Source organism: Cnephaeus nilssonii (assembly GCF_951640355.1).
Source record: "Cnephaeus nilssonii genome assembly, chromosome: 20".
NCBI lineage: Eukaryota > Metazoa > Chordata > Mammalia > Chiroptera > Vespertilionidae > Cnephaeus > Cnephaeus nilssonii.
In genome coordinates, this window is record NC_137091.1 from 16,052,940 (window position 1) to 16,076,050 (window position 23,111).

At 45.3% G+C, this 23,111-nt stretch overlaps 1 protein-coding gene across 1 annotated transcript in view; it reads left to right on the top strand.

Moving 5' to 3' along the window:
- CDH11 (cadherin 11) overlaps window positions 1-23,111 on the top strand; it is a 141,019-nt gene that overhangs the window by 90,215 nt on the left and 27,693 nt on the right. The window contains exons 3-8 of the mRNA XM_079800070.1: window positions 821-1,219; window positions 5,757-6,051; window positions 8,972-9,091; window positions 11,138-11,305; window positions 14,443-14,630; window positions 20,411-20,664. Coding sequence (XP_079656196.1) covers window positions 992-1,219; window positions 5,757-6,051; window positions 8,972-9,091; window positions 11,138-11,305; window positions 14,443-14,630; window positions 20,411-20,664 — 1,253 coding nt within the window. The 5' untranslated portion in view covers window positions 821-991. The remainder of the gene's footprint in view (window positions 1-820; window positions 1,220-5,756; window positions 6,052-8,971; window positions 9,092-11,137; window positions 11,306-14,442; window positions 14,631-20,410; window positions 20,665-23,111) is intronic.

The window sequence follows — 23,111 nt, forward strand, 5'->3', positions numbered from 1 at the left end:
TTGATTTCCGGATCTGTCCCGAATGAATGACCTTATCTAGCCGGGTCCATTGTTGCCTTCCTGCTTCCTTAGTATCCACAGATGCTGGGTGTCTTGGGACCTGCTGTACTTGTGACCAGCTCTGTCTGGGCTTTAGGACATGTTGTTTCTTCTGCATGGACATCCACTCCATTCCCTTCCTATCACAGTAACTCTCACTTCATCCTGTCCTCAAGGAAGTCTCCCTTAACTGTCCCCACTGTCTGCCATCTCCACACTCAAGACTCCATCAATCATAAGTTCCTCTCCTGGACTCCCATGATGCCCTAAGTTTTTCTATTATTACAAAAACCTACCCAAACACAATTACAATCAATAACATAAATCTGAGGTGCTTATTGTGTATCAGGCACTGTGCTGAGACTTAGGGTCATTACTCACTTAATCAGCCTTGCAGTGAGTATGAGTCTCACCCCCATTGCATAAGCAAGTAAGCTGAACTCCAAGAAGTCAGTTTATCCCAGACCCATAGCCAGTAAGTGGTCAAAAGGACACTCGGACATGAGCAGCTGGATTCCACAGCACACGTTTTCTCCTCATGTAGACATGGAGGGGTTGCTGTGTGTGTGTGTGTGTGTGTGTGTGTGTGTGTGTGTGTGTGTATCTCACCCACACGTGAGAAGCTGTGATAGAGGAAGGACTATCTCTTACTCATGTCTGCCTCCTCAGTACCCAGAGTGAAGGGCTCACATGGTCCAGTCTGGGTGAAAAATGAGGGATGGGGTTGAGATGAAGTGGAGGTAAAGCGTGCAGCTAATCCGATCTCCCTCTCTGCCTGCAGAAGCCGCCTGGGGAAGCGGGAAGCCCTGACGTGATGTGCTCAGCGAGCAGAGACATTCCACTCCTGGAGAGGTCTGCGTGACACGTCCGGGAGGCCACCATCGGCCAGGCGACGCACGGTTGGTGGAAGGGGTGACAGCCACATTCTCCTGTGCCTACCACGTAACCAAAAATGAAGGAGAACTACTGTTTACAAGCCGCCCTGGTGTGCCTGGGCATGTTGTGCCACAGCCAGGCCTTCAGCACTGAGCGGAGGAGCCACCTGCGACCCTCGTTCCATGGGCACCACGAGAAGGGCAAGGAGGGCCAGGTGCTGCAGCGCTCCAAGAGAGGCTGGGTCTGGAACCAGTTCTTCGTGATCGAGGAGTACACTGGGCCGGACCCCGTGCTCGTGGGCAGGGTAAGGCTGCTGTTGTTCCGGAGTGGTTTCTCTCCCTCCACCCCAATAGGAGAGTATCGCCGAGAAAATCTAGGAGGGGAGACACCAATGGTGTGACCGCCCACTCAGAACCCTGGAGCCATCCTTCCAGCCTTTCTTCATTTAATTAATAGATGTATCCATGTTGAGAACACTTCTGTTTTCCACTTAACATTATACCATAAAGGCTATGTTTTTCTTTATTGTCTTTTTAAAATATATATTTTTATTGATTTCAGAGAGGAAGAGAGGAGAGAGAGACAGAAACATCATTGATGAGAGAGAATCATTGATCAGCTGCCTCCTGCATGCTGCACGCCCCCTACTGGGGATAGAGCCCGCAACCTGAGCATGTGCCTTGACCAACCGGGAATCAAACCGTGACCTCCTGTTTCATAGGTCAAAGCTCAAACACTTAGCCACACCAGCCGGGCAAGGCTACATTTTCCATTGGCTGCACAATAGTCTACTGAATGGAAATGGTCATTATGTACTTAACCATTCTCCAGCTGGAGGCATTTTCCTGACCACTCCCCAACCCAACTTGGATACCCTTCCTTGGTATCCTAACCCTCTTTACCCCTTTTAGCATCACTTTCCTTTCTGTATTACACATGCCTGTTTAATTGCCCATCTCCCTCCCTGGAGCCTGTGCCACTTGCCATCAGGAACAGTGTCATCCCTGGGTCCCCAGTCCCAAGGGTGGATGTGTCATAGAGTAGGTGGGATTCTATCCCCTCTGGCTAAGGCCTGGCAAAGGTAAGATGGCATGGCTGGGAGGCCTGGCAGTACTCAGACTGCATTTTCCATGTACACCCACCTAAAATGTGCAAGGGGAGGAAGAGAGTCCAAAATATGTTTGAAGGACTGACTGCTCACTATCACTTACGGTAAAACATGCCACTGTCTTTCAGAGAATAGTGACATTAATAGTGTTCACATACCTAAGAACAGAAAGCCCGCTGTGTGTGGGTGCAGAGCTTGGCAAAGGGTACACTAGGGTAGAGAGCCCGTGACTTCAGAGGGGTCTTACCTGAGCAATTAGAAAAGCTAAACCGAGGAGTAGGGCAATGATAAAATTCAATATGAGTGATTTTGAATTTACATGGCAACATTTGGGTTGGATGAAGGGAGCTTCTGTGGAGACCATGAAAATAACTTGTGGCCAGAAAGATGAGCAGGAGCGGGGAGGGACAAGAACAGGTGGGAGGCGCTCATTTCTGAGCCTTGTCGATTCAATAAGATTATCTCAGCTGCTCCAAACATCAGCAGAGCATTCCCTATTTATGAAATTGCATATTTGGAGGACGTCCATATTAATGTCTCAATAATATTGTTTAAATTTGGGAAAGGCAGTTTTTTTTAAAGAGATGTACTAAAGAATTTCATTCATTTATACCCCAAAATGAGAAGAGTATACCCAAGATAGAAGTCGACATGGGAAATGAGAGCATGGGGAGGTCACTGTAGAATCCCCTGCATGGAGGAGATGACTCTGTGCCGAGAGTAGGAGGGGGCTCTGGCTATGGCAGGGGCTGTGTGGGTTGAATCACGTGGCGAGCTATGTACGAAGTGTTCAGAACTTCTGCCATGGGGCTTTCCCAGGGGTGGTACCTGTGTGTTGGGGGCAAGGCTGCAGAAGAGACAGGACCTGGACAGGCACTTCAGGATCTCTGGAACAAGCCATGCCCACTAAAAGGAAGCATAGGGGAAAGGTGGGGAAAGAGAAGTAGTGAGTGATGTTTAAAATCTAGGGACACAAGAATGCGTCAGGTGTCGGGTGGGATGGGGGAAAGAATAAAGTGGTTGGATCCTATGCATCTTTCTTTGGAGGTACTGCTGATCTGCAGTTTCCAGTGAATCGGGGGAATAGACTAGATGACTGGTTCCCTAATAATCTTTTATTGGACGACTTTCAAGTGGTTTAAGGTGCTCTGAGAACGTGGAATTTGGCAAACCAAGGGCTTGCGGGTTTCTTGCTGGAAGCACAGTCTGTGTCCCGCTGTGCTGTGCAGAGCGGAGCCATCCGTCCGCAGAGTCAGGAGTTGGCTGTGTCCGCCTCAGCTACTGGATCCCTCCATAGCACTGGATGGTTTCCCAAAATGCTTTTTGTGTTGAACCTAATAAATATCATTGTCAATTGTATGGATTATCTTTGTTGGTGAGAAAAAAAGGAATTTATGTGTGACTTTGAAATCCGAAAGCAAGAAAAAATTATTAGCAGTGTATTTTAAACCTTTTCAGTGTTTTAGTTGGTCATCAAATAATGTCTAGTTAATTCCCAAGAGTCTTGCCAAATTTGTATGTACCTACAGGGATCCCTTGAGCTGAAATATTTGGTGTTTCACTGAGGCGTTGCAAAATTAATGAGATATTTTTGGAAAAATTGAATCGATACAAAAAATTTTACAAAGCACTGTGTTCAATCTTGTTTTGTGACTCTGGACAAACTCTCAAAGCCTTGGTTTCATAAGAGTTATAATTAAAATGACATTGATAATAATAAGTGTAAAATAATATAATAATTTATTATCTATAATAATAAAAGTGTAATATGATAATTAGACCAGACAGCCGGATGACCTTCTAGACAAAACCGGGGCTGTGAGGGCCAAGACAGCCGTGCGGCTGTGAGGCAGAGCCCCTTGCAAGAATTTCGTGCATAGGGCCTCTAGTCCCATCTAATAAAGAGGGAATATGCTAATTGATCATCACAAAGATGGTGGCGCCCACAGCCACAAGATGGTGGCACCCAGTCCCCTCAGCCCCGCTGGGGCGACAGGTGTGTGGCAAGGCTGGGCCTGCCCCCAGGCAGGCCCAGCTGTTCTGCACACCTGCCTCTGGAGTCCCCCAGTCCCCTCAGCCCCCCAGCCACCCAGGGCCAGCCTGAGGCACAGGCAAGCCTCAGATTGTGGCTGCCCAGCCGCCCAGGGCCAGCACGAGGCACAGGCAAGCCTCAGATGGCGGCTGCCCAGCCGCCCAGGGCTGGCCCAAGGCGCAAGCAAGCCTTGGATGGCGACTGCCCAGCCTCCCAGGGCCGCCCGAGGTTCAGGTAACCAGGGCCAGCTGAGGCTTGCGCTGCCGGCAGTGGCAGCAGCAGAGGTGTGATGGGGCATCACCTTCCCTGATTGCTGAGTCGCCTCCCGCCCCTGAGGGCTCCCAGACTGTGAGAGGGGGCAGGCTGAGCTGAGGGAACCACCCCCTCCCCCCCAGTGCATGAATTTTCATGCACTGAGCCTCTAGTTATATAATAATAAACTAAAGCTTTTTATTTTTTTCTGGCTTTTTTCATGTAGTCCGTAGAATGGAGGGTTTTGTGTTTTTTTATCCTGTCAGTTACTCTTACAACCTATGAGAATGATGCTTATCTTTTCCCACTGAAGGCAGAATGAGGGCAGATTTAGATGAAAGCTGCAGAAATTGAGGTTGGACAACAAGGGAGGGTGAGTTTATTACAGGAAGATCAGATGTGGAGTTTGGGGGAGAGAAGGCAGGAAAGCACAGGATAGGGAGTTAGGAGACCTAGGTGACTTCCTGGCTCTGCCAGGTGTGGACTTAGGTAGGCACCACAATTTCCCTGAGCTTTATAAAAGGAGGGGGAAACATACAGACATTTAAGATTCGTCCTATGGTCTGAGAAGCTGCATGTGTCTCAGGCTATCAGCCAGCCCCATTTCCCCATTTCCCATCTGCCAGCCCCATTTCCTCATTCACCATGCCCCACTCTGCAGGTCTTCTGGAAAGGTCTAATCTGTGAATTGTTTGTAGCACCAAAATCCTGGAAGTAGTTTTCATGTCTTTTGGAAGAAAACTGCTAAAAGAAATGATCATGGCATCCACACAGTATATGGAGGTCAATCTGTATGTCCAGAGGTGGGAGGGTCACCCAAGTTTATTCCTCAAGGGCAACAGAGGGGAAGAGGGACTTGTGCCCTGTGGCACTTCATTGCATAAAAATAAACAGGGCATTTGCATATCTGTATAGCTTTTCTTGCATATGATAGAATGTGTCACAGGGGACTCATGGGAAACTGGTAACAACAGTTGTGTCTGAGTAGGGAAAATGAAGGAATAGGAATCGAAACTGAGGGAAAAGTTAGTTATTGCATAAATGTTTGTTTTTTATTATTTGTAACATGCAAATATTTCTTTCAAAATAACTGCATATTAATGATATGTACGTGTACATATTTTGTATGTTACATACATACGGGGAGGAAGGAGAGAGAGCATGATTCTTAGAATTAAAAAAATTCACCACTCCCAGCTGTGTGACTTTGACCAAGGCGTTTATCTTCTCTAATATTCCATTTTCTCATTTGTAAAATGGGGTGGGAACGTCTCCTCTCCTGTGTGTGTGTGTGTGTTTGTGTGTTTGTGTGTGTGTGTGTGTGTGTGTGTGTGTGTGTGTGTGTGTGTGTGGTGTACATGGCGTGTTGCAGCAAACAGCATCGAAGTGGGTCTCTATCTCCCCGTGCAGCCTTCGTGGAATTACAAATCTCAATTTCTCTTTTTCTAGCTTCATTCCGATATTGACTCTGGTGATGGGAACATTAAATACATTCTCTCAGGTGAAGGGGCTGGAACCATTTTTGTGATTGATGACAAATCAGGGAACATTCACGCTACCAAGACATTGGACCGCGAGGAGAGAGCCCAGTACACGCTGATGGCTCAGGCAGTGGACAGGGACACCAACCGGCCGCTGGAGCCGCCGTCCGAGTTCATCGTCAAGGTCCAGGACATTAATGACAACCCTCCCGAGTTCCTGCACGAGACATATCATGCCAACGTGCCCGAGAGGTCCAATGTGGGTGCGTACAGCAGGGGAGACCCGTTCTGCCTGCAAGCGTGGTCTCTGGGGGTGGGGGGGGGTGAGGGAGGAGAGGCACCCTTCTCCCAGATCAGGAAGGAGAATTTAGGCTGTATTTTCTATGATGGAATAACAAGTGAAAATTTTATCTGTGTAGTCTTAGACACTTAAAATGGACCTGAGGGTTTAACATCTAAACTTAGAAACTATGAGGGAGCGTGGGGAAGTGGGAAGGATATGATTGAATCCAGGTCCTCTCTGCTCTGGCATTCTTAGCTGAGTGACTTGGAATTAGTTACATCTGTTCTCTGAGCCTTAGTTTCCACCTCTATAAAATGGGAATAACAATTTCTAGTCGTGCAGGATTAGAGGTACTCTGTATTCAGTCACTAGTACATGTTGATGTTTGGTTAGGAAAACTAGTGGTAATATTTGTAACTTGCAGGCATTGTGATAATGATGTACATGCACTATTTCATTTAATTTTTGCAACGATTCACCTTTGCAATGAAGTGGTTCCTATTTAACATATTTTGCATATGGGAAACCCAAGCTTGAAATAGGTGAACTAATTTATCCAAGATCACCTGACCCTTTAAGTGGATCCAGAATACACACTTAAGCATGGCACTATGTCACCATCTATTAGAATAATTCAGAAGTGGGCATGTCTTTTCACCGTGCATCAAGACACGTTGCATGATTCCCAGCCAGCCACCTTCCCCTGGCAATGACTTCCACTTGACTTTGTAGAATGCATGCAGTTGTGGTCTTTTGAGAAACATGCCCCCTGTTAAGAAAGGTTTGCCTTTCAGACAGTGAGCAGGGCTGTTCTGGTCAGGGAGTGAGCCTAGTTATATGGATCAGAGGTTGAGAGCTCAAATGAATTGAAGGGTCATCAGGGCTAGGCCACCCTTTTACAGATGAGAAAAACCAAGCACCAGGGATGGGCATCAACCTGCTTGAGAAATTTAGATGCAGAAGTGACCCTGGAACCCTAAGCTCCTTGCACTTTGCATGTGGAGCTTGTGATGTTAAAAGAAGTAGTCCCTTACTCCTCCTCCAGGAAAAGTCACCCCTCTCGTACTTTACGGAAGCCAGGCTGAGCCATTCCTCACCACCTTCTCTCCCCTGGGCCCTGCCCAGGCTCCTCGTCTCTCAGTAGTCACCTGGGGACTTAATGAGAAACAGTCGGCATCAAATAAACCATTACAGAGGAGACAGTAGTGTCAGCAGTTGAGCCAGGGGGGCAAAGGCCAGTCACCAAAAAGGATTCTCCGGGGGAATTTTCACTGCTTCCACCTTCGGGGGCTCCTCGGTTCTCGGAAATAACACACAGACTTTCCCCCATGGCCTGAGAGTAGACTGCGGCAGACAGTCCTGGGTTCCAGTCACACCGCACCTTTGACCACCTAGGGGAACCCAGACAAGTTCTTACATCTTTCTCAGTTTTCCTTTTGTCACTTATAAAATGAGGGTAATGTAAAGAATGGGGAGGGTGAACTAACATGGATGTAAAATGCGAAGAGTTGTACTTAGTGGAGCTCTGGACGCAAATGAAGCATAACAAAATTAAGCATTTTCCTAGCTGTTTCATGATGGCAGAAAATAGATCCTATTCGCCCTGATACAGCTCTTCTACCTAGAATAGAGTCTGGTTATGTGGGAAGAGCTCCGGAAAGTTGTTTGCAGGAAATCAGGAATCACAGAAGCGTCATTAGAAGAAAGTGAGAGTTACTGTTACACCAGGTGGAAATCACGGCCACCGTGTGCATTAAAGGTTGTCAGAGGCTGCGCAGCCGCTCCCTTGCCTCCCACGGGGAACCTGGCCCGGCTGCTGAAAATGTCACGGCAGCAACTCGGGTTTGCTTGTTCGCTGGATGGGGGTAGACTCCCTACTCCAATCATATTCCAGTTTTCAAAATAGATTGTAAAACTTCATTCCTCTCCTAGCTGATATCTCACAAGTTCAGTGGATGCAAATGAATACTGAGAAAGGGACAGGGGCAGGGTACCTGGGATGTGCCCCAAACAGTGCCTGGCGCAGAGGAATTTGAAAATTGCCTCTCTACCGCCATTCCGAAGCCCAACACCTCGTGCCCTCAGATCCTGTGACAATCAGGGAGCACATTTTTCTAGGAAAAGCGCTCTCATCTCCCTGCAGCCCCCTGGTTTGCTTTCACTCTGACCCACACATGCTCAGCCTGCGTCTCAGCAGATGCCTGCTGGTGCTTTCTGTGGTCTGACCGCCACACCCTTCAGAGGTGGGACGAAGCAACTGTCAGGCCAGTAGGGAATGGCCTTCTGTGTGATATTTATAGCCATGAATTAATTAAAATGTAGTATGAGCAGCCACTTTCTTACATGCAGAGCAACAATAAAATGATGTGTTTATTGCTCTGCCACAGATGGAAGGAGGCCTGCATTCTGTCCTTTCATGAAAAGCAAGTCATCACTAATTACCCCTTCTTATACTCTTTGGGGAGATTTTTATTTAATTATTCAATCGATTGAATATTTCAACTGCCATGGGTCTTAGAATGTTTTTGCAATAATATTCATAGTAGCATTTTAACTACCAAGCATAGCAGGGCGGACTATGAATATAGAAAGTTCATTTTTAAGGTATGGAAATTAAGAGGAAAGGAAGGGAAGAAGGGAAGGGAGGGAGGAACAGTAGGAGAGGAGAGGGGGATAGGGAAAGAAGGAAGGGAGGGAGGGAGGGAGGGAGGAAGGAAGGAAGGAAGGAAGGAAGGAAGGAAGGAAGGAAGGAAGGAAGGCAGGCTACTTTGCATTTCAACTCCAGGAAATGAAAGCATATTAAATAATCTCTGTTTTTTATTTTAAGACGAAACTTTGTAAACTAGAATAGGATTTGAAAAGCCGAGGGACTGCTGCTAATGCACCCTTTCATTTCTAAGGCACGTCAGTGATCCAGGTGACGGCCTCAGATGCGGATGACCCCACCTACGGAAACAGCGCCAAGCTGGTGTACAGCATCCTCGAAGGACAGCCCTACTTCTCGGTGGAGGCACAGACAGGTACCCTGAAATGTCACTGTGGCTTGTGACACATTGTGAATAAGGAGCCCAGACCTGCTCACTCAACCTAGTTGACTCTCTGCTTTCTCAGATATGGAAAGGGCCACCTCCCAGGGTTAGTGCGAGTATCGAACACTGTGCAGGTGCCTGGCATCCAATGAACCATGTATACTGTTGTTTCCATCTGTATTCCACCATGTCATAACAATAAATATAATCTTAAAATGCCACTTTTATCTTAAAATTGTATCTTAAAAGTCAACTCAAATTGAAGAACTTATCTTAAAATATTTAAGTTTTATCTTAAAATTCAACAGTGGATCCAAATGAAGAGGCCACACAACTTGAAGGCTGATATAAAGACTGGCGCTCCCAGAGGCCACAGTGCAGGGTGCGCGCAGGGGTGTTAATGCGCAAGTGCGTTTGGGAGGCGGCACATTTGGGTCTCTCCATCGCGCTGATAGACACCCTGTGGGCCTGAGCATCAGAAAGACGCTCCTGCGCATTTCTTACAGAAAACAAATAGCACACCCAGAGAGTGAATGCTGGTAACAACCCAAACCGAAGTGTTGCACTTCATTTATGCCAAGTGTGACTCGAGGGTCCTCTCATTAGACTACACACCAAAACCCTGTGAAACTGCTCGTCCACAATATTACACCCGACAGCCCCTTCCTTCTCTCCACAATATGCCCCATATATTTGAAAGATGTTTACAAACAATTCACACTTATTGTTACAGTTAAACATTTATCAAATATATCTATGTGTATATATGTGCACATAGGCCACCCATCAGATACTTTGCTCATTTCCTTGATATTATTTCCGCCTCCCTATGCCATCATTTATTTGTAGCCACTGTGCTTCAGATCACAATGTACGGGGCTACTTGCTTTGGTTTCATCAAAAGCACTTGCATGTAGCCTTTCCAGCTTACCCAAGGATGAATGTGGGATTTCATCTCGACTTTTGAGATGTTCAACACGGGTGGGGGACTTGCAACCTTCTTGGGTTCAGGGTCTCATAGTTTGAAACTAACAAATTGTTTACAGATCAGAAGAATGAGGCCCTATGAGATCAAGGGTGTTTCCAGAAACATGCAAACATTGGGGGTAAGAGAGCGGTAGGACCTAAGGCGTCCACAGTGCTCTTCATATTTCCATTGGAAATGTTGCCATTGGTACAGAGGGGGAAAGCTCACACACGTGCCCAAGAGATTTAACTGAGCCTGATTTTTATATAAACCGTGTGCTAATATCTAGGGGTATTTTAAATTACATCATTAATTTATCACTATTGTCAGTGACAGGTAATCATAGAGTAAATGTTTGTATAAGCATTGTGTATATTTTTAATCCATATGGTTCACTCTTTTCAATTTTAGTATTAACATTTTAAGGTATTGCATGAAATATATGCTTTCTTCTTTTAACCTAATATGGACCAGACATAGAAATGTTTCCAAGAATTGCATGCAGGGATAGACTTCAAAAAGATTCTATTGTTAGTCCAGAAATTGGTTTCAGTCATGGATACCCTCAAATATTTCAGTTATTATATACCTGAGAATATGAGGCTGTTACTTGCATTTGAAATGCAATATATAAAACATAAAATTTCAATGCTGTATTAGTAATTATGGCAGTTTACTGGAAATACATCTCTGGTGTTCCAGGCACAGCTGCTTTGGGTTATAATTATCATGTTGAAGTAACTTTTCTGTGAGGGTAGGTTCTGTCTCACTCACCTTTGCATCCCTGGGACCTAGTCATTTTTGGTTATACGTTGTTATAAGTCAGGGATGGGGAATGTCCGGCCCGTGGGCCCCATAAGGCCCCCGAAATAATTTGGTCTGGCCCTGCCAAGGCATTAAGCGTTAGTTAATTAAATATTTGACCAAATATAATAGGCTAATTTTTAAGTTGATCATTCTGTAAAGCCTGAGAATGATGTTATAAATATCCAAATGGCCCTGGGCAGAAGAAAGGTTCCCCACCCCTCTTATAAGTGAATGCCTGTGATGTTTTCTGCTCCCCTGTCCAGGTATCATCAGAACAGCCCTTCCCAACATGGATAGGGAAGCCAAGGAGGAGTACCACGTGGTGATCCAGGCCAAGGACATGGGCGGACACATGGGTGGACTCTCAGGGACAACCAAAGTGACGATCACACTGACCGATGTCAACGATAACCCACCAAAGTTTCCACAGAGTAAGTAGTGGGCTTAGCTTTCGCTTTTCAGTGGTGCTGCAGCCAGCCATCCTCTGTGACCCAGTCCTGCTTTACTCAGCTTGGAAGAAAAAGTCTGAAGAAATGGAGGTGTTTTACATCATCCTTGCCAAAAACTAAAGCAAGACAGCAACAGCCACGACAACAAAAACAATGGAATAGATCTAGTAGGAGAAACAGGAGATGTAAAAAGTCCCAGGATCCTGGAAACAGGAAATTGATTGTGCTAGGTATCTTACCAGATGCTAGTGATGCCATCTAGTGATGAATGAGCCCGTCTCTGACTCAGTGTCCTCCTTTCCAACCTCGGAACAGCAGTACCTGAATTAGTTACCGACTGCTATATAACAGACGGCCCGGAACCTTTGTGGTTTAAAATAATAATAGTGGGGTTTTTTTTGTCATTAGTCTGCAATTTGGGCAAAATGTGGAGGAGACTGCTTGTCTCTATAGTGTCAACTGGGGATAGTTCACTGAGACTAGGGGGTGCACTTCCAATGGGGCTCACTCATATGCTGGTGAGGTGGTGCTGGCTGTTGGTTCCTCTCCACGGGGGCCTCTCCATGGAGTGGCTTGGATAAGGTCTGAAAGGGGGGCCCCCAGGGACATCAAGCAGAACTGACCTGCCTATGTGGCCTATCTTCAGAAAGTCCTTCATTCCCACTGTAGTCTTAAGACTGCCCACATGTAAGTGGAGTTCTTGTAGACCCCACCTTTCAACAGGATGGTTAAAGGAAAAGCATGGGGGACAGAAGATGTCATTTTGGCCATTTTGGGAAAATACAGATTCCACAGGATCTAAATAATAGGATGTTGTAGAACTAAATGAGCTAGTATAAAATCTTACAGTGACATCTGTCATAAGTGGTCAACCAATGCTAGCCTTGATTATTATCTGAGGGACTATGGTCCGCCCTTCTACAAAATATATAGGATTGCTGAAGGACATGAAAGAAAAACTGATTTTGAAAGGTTGTTATTAATAATCATAAGTACAACTACCATCATTTAGTGAATAGTCATTACTATTGCAATATCTCTAAGAGCCTACATTTTACATGTAAAACTGGGTTCTGGAAAGGCTCAGTAAATTGCTCAAAGTGGCAAAGCAGCATTTGAACACAGGTCTGTTTCCCTTTGTCTAGGTATAGACAGGTTCAGTGCAATCATAATGATGCTGCTGCTGCTAGTACACTTTCACCGTAAGTGTGTCTTCTTCATCAGGTTAGGAGAGTAGCTGGTAGGGCCTATGAGTTGATTGCCAGAGAGGTGACATTCCAAATGAGGGAAGAAGGAAGACAACCAAATATGGCTCCGTGAAGGCACCATGGTCACTCAAAGGACTCCAAAGACAACAATCTAGGTCAGAGAGATGCTAGATAGAGAATTACAGGCAACACCCTTTGTCCTGAAGACCTGAAAGAGCTGGAGAAAGACTGCTTTGCCTGATCAGGCACGAAGTTCAGCATCCCCAATAAGCTTAAGGCTCATATAGTGCTCTACCAGCTGCATGCTCTGTTATCCACACCGTATAACTGTCTGGTGTCTGGAAGGAAAAGGCCAAGCAGGATTATTAGCAGGCAGCCATTCAGGTCCTGGCCTTCCTACCATCACATAAACATGAATGCAAATGAGATTTGGAGAAAATCAACTCATAGCAGGTTTCTCAACCTTCATGTAAACTGGTAAATTATCTACGGACTCCCACTTTCCACTCGTCCTTCAGTGTGAAGGGCGTGGTGGGGTTAAGTTGAATATTGGTCCAAATGGAAAGTATTCAAAGCCAGATGATACGCATACATATAAGACAGAGTTCTGGAACAGGAAGAAATCTGCATGAGGGGAAACTACAACTTAAAAAGGTTAAGTAACTTGCCCCAAACCATTCAGCTGGGGCGTGACTTCCATATACTTTCATGCAGGGTAATTTCAGAATGTGGAAGTGCCGGTCAAGCCATCTCAGGTCTCCCTTGCCTGTGGAAAACCTGCCAGTGACTTCCCACTATGTCTAAACAAAACTTTCAGGACCCCTCCTACAATGCCCTTTTTACATCATTGGGCCCCACTCTACCTACAGCTCTTATCTCTTAGTAGAAGGCACAGTCACCCGTCTTCTTGCTGCTCTGTACTCAGTACGTTCCCACCCCAGGGTCTTTGCCATTTGCTGTTCCCTGTGTGTGTCATTTGTAGCCCCAGATAGTCACATGGTTTGTGTTTCTCAGGTCTTCCGGGGGTGTTCAGGTGCCTTCTTTAAGGGATGTCTTCCCTGTCCACCCAATTCAAAATCTCTCTATCCAGCTTTCTCCTTCTCACCACACATACTTAATGCAAGTACACATAGCGTCACACATAGACACACATCTAATGCATACATATACACACACTCATGCACACACATACACATATATTCATAACCTGCTGTCACACAGTTACATACAGTCCACACCTCACTGTCTCATTACGCTCCTCCCCGTAACCTACCATGTTTCCCTTCTTCCCAGCACTGACATCAGTGTGTGTACATATTTCATGTTTCCCTTTAGGGTAGTTGCCTCCTTAAGGGAGCAATCTCAACGATTTCATTGACTACTGAGTATCCAGGGGCTGAGACAGTGACTGGCACATAAGTTGCCAATAAATAATAAATAAATATATATGGCAGGGTCACGCTGTGGGAAATGTTTGCAGGTAAGCTAGTGTTTGAACAAATGGTGAAGGGAGTAAAGTAAGAGGAAAGTCAGATACTGAGTTAGAAAGGGTCATGACCTTGAAAGGAAGGAAAAGAAGTCTTGGCTGATTGAATGTTTAAGGATGACATGGCCCTCCAGCACTTGCTGATGGGAAATGTAACTGAGCAATCTTTCTTTCCTCATGTGGGGTAGGGGACCCCACTCCATCTCTTCAGACCCTGGGATTGTTTCATCATTCTTTGTAGAACACATTTCTTTGACACACAGGCCATGTAGGCTCTTCCATCCATTCGCTTCTTTTCATGTTTTCAATCAATAGGAAGTTCAATTTCAAACGCTTTTGAGAAATGTATTGGGGTTCAACGGAATCTAAAGTCCTACAGCTAATAAATAAAAGGGAAAATAAGAGTAGATGTCTTCTTCTTTTAGGTGTATACCAGATGTCTGTGTCAGAAGCAGCGGTCCCCGGGGAGGAAGTCGGGAGAGTGAAGGCTAAAGACCCCGACATTGGTGAAAACGGCTTAGTTGCATACACTATTGTTGATGGAGACGGTATGGAATTGTTTGAAATCACAACGGACTATGACACACAGGAGGGCGTGGTGAAGCTGAAAAAGGTGAGTTAGGATGAGGAACCAGACATATCAGTAGTATGGCCTGCCCTGCCAAGGCAACGTGGCCAGACACGGGGAGTTGAAGGTTAAAAAAAAATGCAAACATGGGTATCTGGAGCTGACCTGCTTTTACAGCTGAGCTCTGAGCTCTGGGGGAAATAGCAGGACTGTATTCCAGAGGGGTGGGGAGGGGGAACGGCAGCAAGGGAGATTGGGACGCCTGCCTGAGATCGCTAGTTAGCTCTGGTCACAGTTTTGCCCTGGAAGGAAAGACAGCTAGACACATCTACATTTGGGAGAAGCAGCACTGAGCATGTATGAAGTTCCCCCTATGGCTTGGCCCAGCCAAGTCTGTTCAAATGGGCTGCTCAGGACTTTCCCTATCTAAAACACCCAAGTTCCATTGCACTGCTGTCATTTTCTCTCAAAATTGAACCCAAAGAGCCCAATCGGTGTTGCTCAGTGGTTGAGCATCGACCCATGAACCAGGAAGTCAAGGTTCGATTCCCGGTCAGGGCACATGCCTGGTTTGCAGGCTCAATACACATTAGGGGGCATGCAGGGGGCAGCTGATCTATGGAGTTTCTCTCTCATTGACATTTCTATCTTTTTATCCCGCTCTCTTCCTCTCTGTCTCTAAAAATCAATGAAAAACATATGTTTTTAAAAATTGAACCCAAGAAACAACAATAATGGTCCTTCCCCCATGCTAAACTGTCCCTAAACATGTGTCCTTGGAATTAATTCAAGACAATGGGGAGTTTATTGTTCTTTTCCTTGCTTTGTTTTTAAGATCTAACATTTTCTCAATACTCAATATTGGCCAGAGAAAGCCCAAGCCTCTTCCAAACACTCCCTTGTTTACCTTTCACAAAAATCATTAAAAAGGTAGATAATCTGATTCCTGTGGACAAGGAGACCTCCATTTAATTATGAGGAGACTGGGGCTCAGACTTCATGCATGCTCAGACTATACAACTTGACACCGTCCCAGTCACACAGCTAGGAATTCACAGGCAGGGGTTAAAACCTAGAGTATTCTTGAACAACTTCACTCTCAAGACATTTTAGCAACAGCTGGGCCACAAGGGCTTATAAAGGACAGCCAGATAGGACTCACTTAAGTGAAGAAACCGTTACAGTCTATTCTAAAATGGTCTCCCTCCTGATTTACCACTTGAGAAATCAACCCCTCTCCATCATCAAAGTGTGGGGAGCATTTAATCTGAATTGGATGATGGGGTTACCTTGGTTTTAATCAAGCATTCATTTTCAACCTGGTTTTCTAGCATGAATATTAAGCTTCTTAGTGTGATGGAAGAGATAGGACTGTAACACTGCTAAAAATATAATTTGAAGAATCAATAAAGAGGCCAGTAGCTGGGGAGAAATGGAGGGTGGACTGAAAAAAAAGTGGGGTGGCAGGAGAGATGTCCTCCAGGGGGCTGACTTGTCATAACATTGGAAGGCACTGTTGGGTTTGGGAGAAATATGATGGGTCACAAAACAAAGAGAAGATGGGGGGGGGGGGGCTCTGTTGTAAACGCATATGGAATCGGGTGAGCTTTGGCTACTTGGAAACATGGACATTAGTGACAGTGACTGGAGTGTCCGCAGGGCCTGGGGTAATCACTCCCTTGGGCTTCTCCTCCGGAAGAATCTCCGTGTGAATTGTGTGTAGCATAGCGCTGTCAACTTAGCGCATTAATTAATGTTACTATCTCTTTGGCTTGACACTGACATATGAGCATTGACATCAGCGATTTCTGCCTCGCATACTTTGCTGTTCAAAGTAATTGGGTAGTTGGTTATGCTAAGGTTGTCACCTGTCTTCAGTGTATTTAGGGCATAAACACACACCGTGTCTCCAAAATCCTGAAGCATTAAAATCACCCCATGGAACTCGCACATGGCAAATGAGCTCTCCGCATAAGATTAATTTGCACATTTCCCCCCAATGCAGCGTGTTTATTCCAAGCAAAAGGATAATAGTCTATAAAGCACTGCTGTGTAGGTTTAAAACAGAGTAAGATGTCTTTTCATTCCTTAAACTTACAGCACCAAGTTCCAAATGTCCACTAGAAAAACAAAAAACGAGAGGTGAATTTAACAGAGTAAAATGATGGGTCCTTGTGGAAGACATATATATGATTTAATAATATAAAAGGATATGGATAGATAATGGGGATATTTTGTCTTTTAAAAATATTCTTTAATATAGGTGTGTGTTTTTTTTGCTAATTTCTTGATTTATTTATCCATTTTTTACCAAGAGTTATTGAGTTATTATTTGTCGTGCAGGCCCTGTGAGGGAGACTAGACATCTGAGGTTGAAGAGACAGAGTCCTGGCCACAGAGAGGTCACAATTTAACAGGACAGAGAAATAAAATGACAATTACAACAGAGCAAATATTCTCAGCCTCAGCCCTAACAACATTTTGGGTGGGACAGATCATTTTTCTTGCAGGGGCTGTTCTGTGCATTGTACGATGTTTAGCAGCATCCCTGGCCTCTCCTCACTGGATGCCAGTAAGCACACCCCACCAGTTAGGATAATAATAAATAGTTGTAGGCAGTGCTTGATGAACCCTGAGGGAAGTTAGCACAAAATCACTCCAGGTTGAGAACCAACTGTAACAATGTGTGGTCAGATCTATGAATAGGGACATAACGACTTCTTATCGGGGCCAATCTTGAGCGGAGTCTCCAGGGATGAGTAGGAATTTGCCAGAAAGATAAGGAGAGGAAGGGCAGAAAAAGAGCTCCTGAAGAACTCCTTGGAATCTGGTATTGACAGAAACAGGACAGGTTTAGGAAACTTGAATAAGTTCAGTCTCCAGGGTTTAGAGATGGATAAAGAGGGACCATTGCAAAACAGTCGTTGGAACTCAAGGGAGAAATTATAAAGAACTGGAGAAGGCCGAGGAAGGGAAGAGGAAGAATTCAAGAGATATTTAGGAGGCAGAGCCATTCATTCATTGAAGAGCTTAGGAAGCAACAGCCTCCAGGTTACAGTGGTGCAGAGGAGAGAACTGCCCTCAGGCTACTCACACAGCCTCTGGGTGGTGGGCTAAAGAAGAACCGATGCAAAATGAAGGTGAGACTTTTCACTGGCTGGTCCACTTCCGGGGCAAAATCCAATCTGTTCATGGCAACACCCTTGATCCAGTGGGGCTTCTATTTATCAAAGAGATACCCTGGCACTGTTTCTGAGTTATTTACTTTCAACTAAATAAATTCCATGTAAAACAGTGTGAGAGCAGCATTGGAAAACATTTTAAATATTCCCCACTTTAATAAAGCCATTTTGATGTCTAAGTATTTCTTTAGATTCCTTGCCCACATGCATATCGATGTGGATATATAACATTTCACACATCTGCAATCATAGGGTTATCAGATTTGTTAACTTAGTGTCACAAAGTAAACATTTTACATGTTGTTATATACCAAGCATAATCATTTCTAATGACTACATGACATCCCATCCTACGGATGGGCCATTATTTCCTTGATAAAATCTCATAGTGGGATTTGGTGTTTTGTGGGTGATTAGACATAACCCTCTACACTATGTAACAAACATCGTGCCTTTTTGAATATTGTTATATTCTCTTGAATTCATCCCCCAGGGAGAGTTTTCAGAGGTGGGATAGCAAATGAGGGGGTAGTAAGGTTTTTATGGCTCATATACAGTGTTGCCTCATTTAGCTTTATTTCAACTACTCATAACATGGATATAAATGTGCATGTGGGAAGTGACGTTAAATCTCCTTTGGAAGGAGGCAGGGGACATGTTTTAGGTAAATGTTGAAATGGTACCCATCTGCCCTGCTCCCCACTTAGTCAGAATTATGGGTGCATACGATCACTTGGCACAGTCATTCCTGGGCATCGGGGAGGCAAAGATGAGCAAATATCCACAAGATCCGCTAGAGCCCTTTGGGCTGCTCCCCACCTTCCGGGGGTGGGAGGTGAGGGGCTGCAGAGGGCAGCTAATGGACCACCTTGATCTGTCTGGGGGCACTGAGGAGGACTTGCCAAGGCCATGAGGTGTGGACAGACCACCAGAAAACTTAGTCAGACCTCACCAATGTAGAACAGGGCATTCCAGACCAATGTGTGCAGAGATTTGGGCCATTTTGCTTGGTTTCCGAAAAGCATTGATCCAACTGCAGCATGATGGCACCAGCCTTAATGCCCACAGGGCTTGCCATTGGGAACATGCTCTGGGCAGGTGCCTACACCTAAATCAAAAGGTTCGGCTTTAGGAGCACCCAGCTACCTGAGATGAGAAATGTTCTACCTACCAGGTCTCAGAACTATCATCTTCCAATATTTTTTTTAAATCTAATAACCCAGAGATTTTGGAGAAACATCAGCAATCTCATACCTTCAGCCTAGAAATATCATCTTTTTCTGCAGCTTAGTAACCCAGTGAAGGATAAAGCTCCAGAATGGCCGAGCAGCTGGGGGCAGGTCTTGCTCCAGGAAGAGGGAGTGTCCTGGACTGGGGAGCAGGAGGGTGGGAAGATGATGGAAAGTGTCCAGGGTGTGGACTGTGTTTAACCTTCCTGGAGCCGGATCATCTTCCTTTGGAGGTTGTAGAATGACAACCCTATGGTTGCCCGCCTATTCAAAGGAAGTGTGCTGGGCAGAGGCAACAGCGTGGCAGACAGCTGTTTGCCTTAAACGACCCAAGACTTTGCAAACATTTGGTAGCTTAGCATCATCCACACTGCTAATTAGAAAGCCCTGTTTCCTAGGCAGGAGGGCTCTGTTCTCTGCTGCAGTTTTACTTTTCATCCTCTGCCCATCAATTCACTGTACCGCCTCTCGTTCGGAATGAGGGTGTTTTCCATCCATTTCCCAGTAACTACAGCCATTCCAATGCTACTCCCAATTATTTTTTCATATCTTTGTAACATCTGTGTTGTTTATAATTGTGTTTCTTCAAATGGATATTCTTACATATGTACATTCCTATAACATGGAAGCATAATTCTTACTTGCCTATGACTTGCTAAAAATAGAAGGTATTCTAGAATTGAGCACAATCAAAACAAATTGTCATTCCCGTCTGACTAGCGAGTTACAACACAGTCTCTGAAAAGGGAGATTAAGAAGCATGATGGATATGTTAAAAATCAGCATCATACTGGGGTATTCCTTTTTAAAAATATATATATTTTTATTGATTACAGAGAAAAGAAGAGGGAGAGAGAGATAGAAACATCAATGATGAGAAAGAATCATTGATCTGCTGCCTCCTGCATGCCCCCTACTGGGGATCAAACCCAAAACCCAGGCATGTACCCTGACTGGGAATCGAACCAAGACTTCCTGGTTCATAGGTTGATGCACAACCACTGAGCAACACCAGCTGGGTCAGTGGGTATTTTCATTGCCAAGATTCTCAGTACTTTACAGAACAGTCTATACCATTTATTTCTGTAGTGTTTTCATTCCTTCTCATCATGGGTGACTTTTAGGGGCTTTGAGCAGCCTTAGTGTTGCTGTATAGAATGAGGTACAGTTGAGGTCACGGGCCCCTTCTGTGTCTGTTGTGCTCCTAGAATTGCCCATTAAGCGTATTCCAAGGTTCAGTCATTGATTTGTCTGATTTTCTGACCAAATGGCTCAGGTAATTGGATATTGAATAGACACTGATTTTCTCACTTTGAGGAACTGCACACTCTGCCCTGTAACACAAGCAGGCCTCTCTCTTTCATTATTCTTTCAAGGAATCTGTTGCCAATCTTCTTCTCTTCCTTCTCGTCAGCCCGTAGATTTCGAAACCAAGAGAGCATATAGCCTGAAGGTAGAGGCAGCCAACGTGCACATCGACCCCAAATTCATCAGCAACGGGCCTTTCAAGGACACGGTGACGATCAAGATCGCAGTGGAAGATGCTGACGAGCCCCCCATGTTCTTGGCCCCAAGTTACATCCACGAAGTCCAAGAAAATGCAGCCGCTGGCACCGTGGTTGGGAGAGTCCATGCCAAAGACCCTGATGCTGCCAACAGCCCGATAAGGTACAGACGGATGCAGCGTAAAAGCCTGGATGGGGAATTTTAGAGGCAAGAGGCTTTAGCAAAGCCCTGCAGAGACCCGAAACCACATCCTTCAGTTACAAAAGGGTCCCAGACGCTCAGGTCCAATGCCATGTAACCGAGATTAAGAGTTAGAAGATGGACGTCAACTTTGCCCCTGCTGCTCGCTTTGTGCATGGGTTTGTGTAAGCTACATAATTTCTCTCTGGAGCAGATTTTCTGGCGACGTAAGCCTCAGCTGGGCGTGTGTGCCCAGGGGAACTGAGGGGAAGAATAAATACTAATTATAAAATAAGTAGAGTAATTATGACTTATTGAACACCTTCCTATGCTCCAGTCAGTCCACTGGGTATGCAGACATGTGATCTGATTTATCCCTCCCCTGCCTTTCATAGGAATTGTTATCCTTACTGGGAGGGGGAACGGGGCTCTGTGCGGCAGAGTGACTTGCCCGGGAGGCATAGCCAGCGAACAGGAGGCCAGGCGAGCGCCTTCTGTTTGTCAGCTGCTGCTGAGAGGTAACGGAGTGCCGGGCAGGTTTAGGGTGCTTGTGTGTTGTGCACATTGTTTTTTGTGACTGGGAAAAGCAAGATAGAGAATTGTGGTTTAGGATCCCGCCTCTCCCATCAGTGACATGAGTTAATGAGGGACGAGGCTAATGAGGAAGTGGTTGAGAAGGAGGCTGAGTCACAGATTGAAGAGGTTTATAGGACAGAAACTCATAGTTGTCTGAAAACTGTCCTGGCCTGGATTCTAGCAAACGTTACTCTTTCCACGGCCGTCTCCTGATTCCCTGCTCCCTGGATTCCTCCTCCCCCTCCTCACGTGTCCCCACCTCCAATCTCCCCCGACCTTTCTCTCATCAATCCCAGAGCCAGAGCAATCAGTTTACAACATAGCCAACATCACCTCATACTCAGTCCAACAACAACAATATGATCGATGATCACATTGTCCCCAATGCCCCATCGTCCCCCCAAAAATAATCTCAACTCTTTTACTTGGACCAAGGCTCTTGCTGGAGCCCCTGCATCCAGCTCCTGCTGAGCCTGCTCATCTCTGCTCTCCCCTATCTGTCTCACTCTCTCTTCCCACCCAGCTCTTGGCTGCGGTGAGACCTGCCTACTTCCTGTTCTCTGACATAGAACTGCATCTCTTAGTTCCAGACTTTCCACGTTCTTCCTCCTGGTTCTTTCTTCCCCTTTCTTTGCAACTTGCTTATGGGGTGCTGACTTCCCCCTCTGCACTTAGATGCACCTCACAGTGCTCGCCATGGTGCATCACAGCGACACCTCACTATGGCATGTTGTCCACGGCATCCTTACAAAGGGCCAGGACGTGTCTGTCGAGTTCAGGGTTGCTAAGGTCCACCTGCAGGACAATATCAGCTGCCATTTGCATTTTGAGGGATTTCTGTACTGTTTTCAAAATGACTGTATCCTGAAGAGATAGCTGCACCCCCGTTGTCATTGCAGTGTTCACAATAGGCAAGACATGGGCACCACCTAAGTGTTCATTGACCAATGAATGGATAAGCAAAATGTGGTACATATATATGATGGAATATTAAGCCTTAAAAAAGGAAGTCCTTCCCTTTGTGATAATGTGGATAAGTTTGGAGAAAAGTATGCTAAGTGAAATAAGCCAGACACAGAAAGACAAATATAGCATGATATGTAGAATCTGATGGGAAAAAAAAATCAAACAGGACAGTGGTGGCCAGGGGCTGGGGAGGTGCAGATCTTAGTCATGGGGTACAACTTCTAGTTGTAAGATGAAGTTCGAGAGATCTATTCTAGTTAATGTATTTTATACTTGAAATTTACTAAGAGAGTAGATCTTACGTGTTCTTACTACACACACACACACACACACACACACACACACACACACGATGGTAACTCTGTGAGGTGATGGATATGTTAATTAGCCTGATCATGGTAATCATTACATAAGGTATACTGTTATCAAAACTCCATGTTGTACACATTAAATATATGCAAGTATTTATTTGTCAATTCTACCTCAGCAAAACTAGAAAGAAAAGGTAAATGGATCTGAGCATGACAAAATATTGTCACGGACAGTGACATCTTTCTCTTTACACCAAAGAAACATGCCGAGAGAGCAGAAGGGAGTTCCAAACGTAAACACTGTCCATTGCCTTTTTTTTTTAATCCTCACCCGAGGATATGTTCTTCTTGATTTCAGAGAGAGAGGAAGAGAGGGGGAAAGAGGGAAACACTGATGTGAGAGATCAACATCAATTGGTTGCCTTCCAACCACAGATCAAACCCACAACCTTTTGGTGCATGCGACAGTGCTCCAACCAACTGAGCCACCCAGCCAGGGCTCCACTGCCTTTCAATCTTTGAACCTTGTTCCTTGTGAGAAAGGAAGAGGATTTCCCTGTATTGAGCATCTTCTTG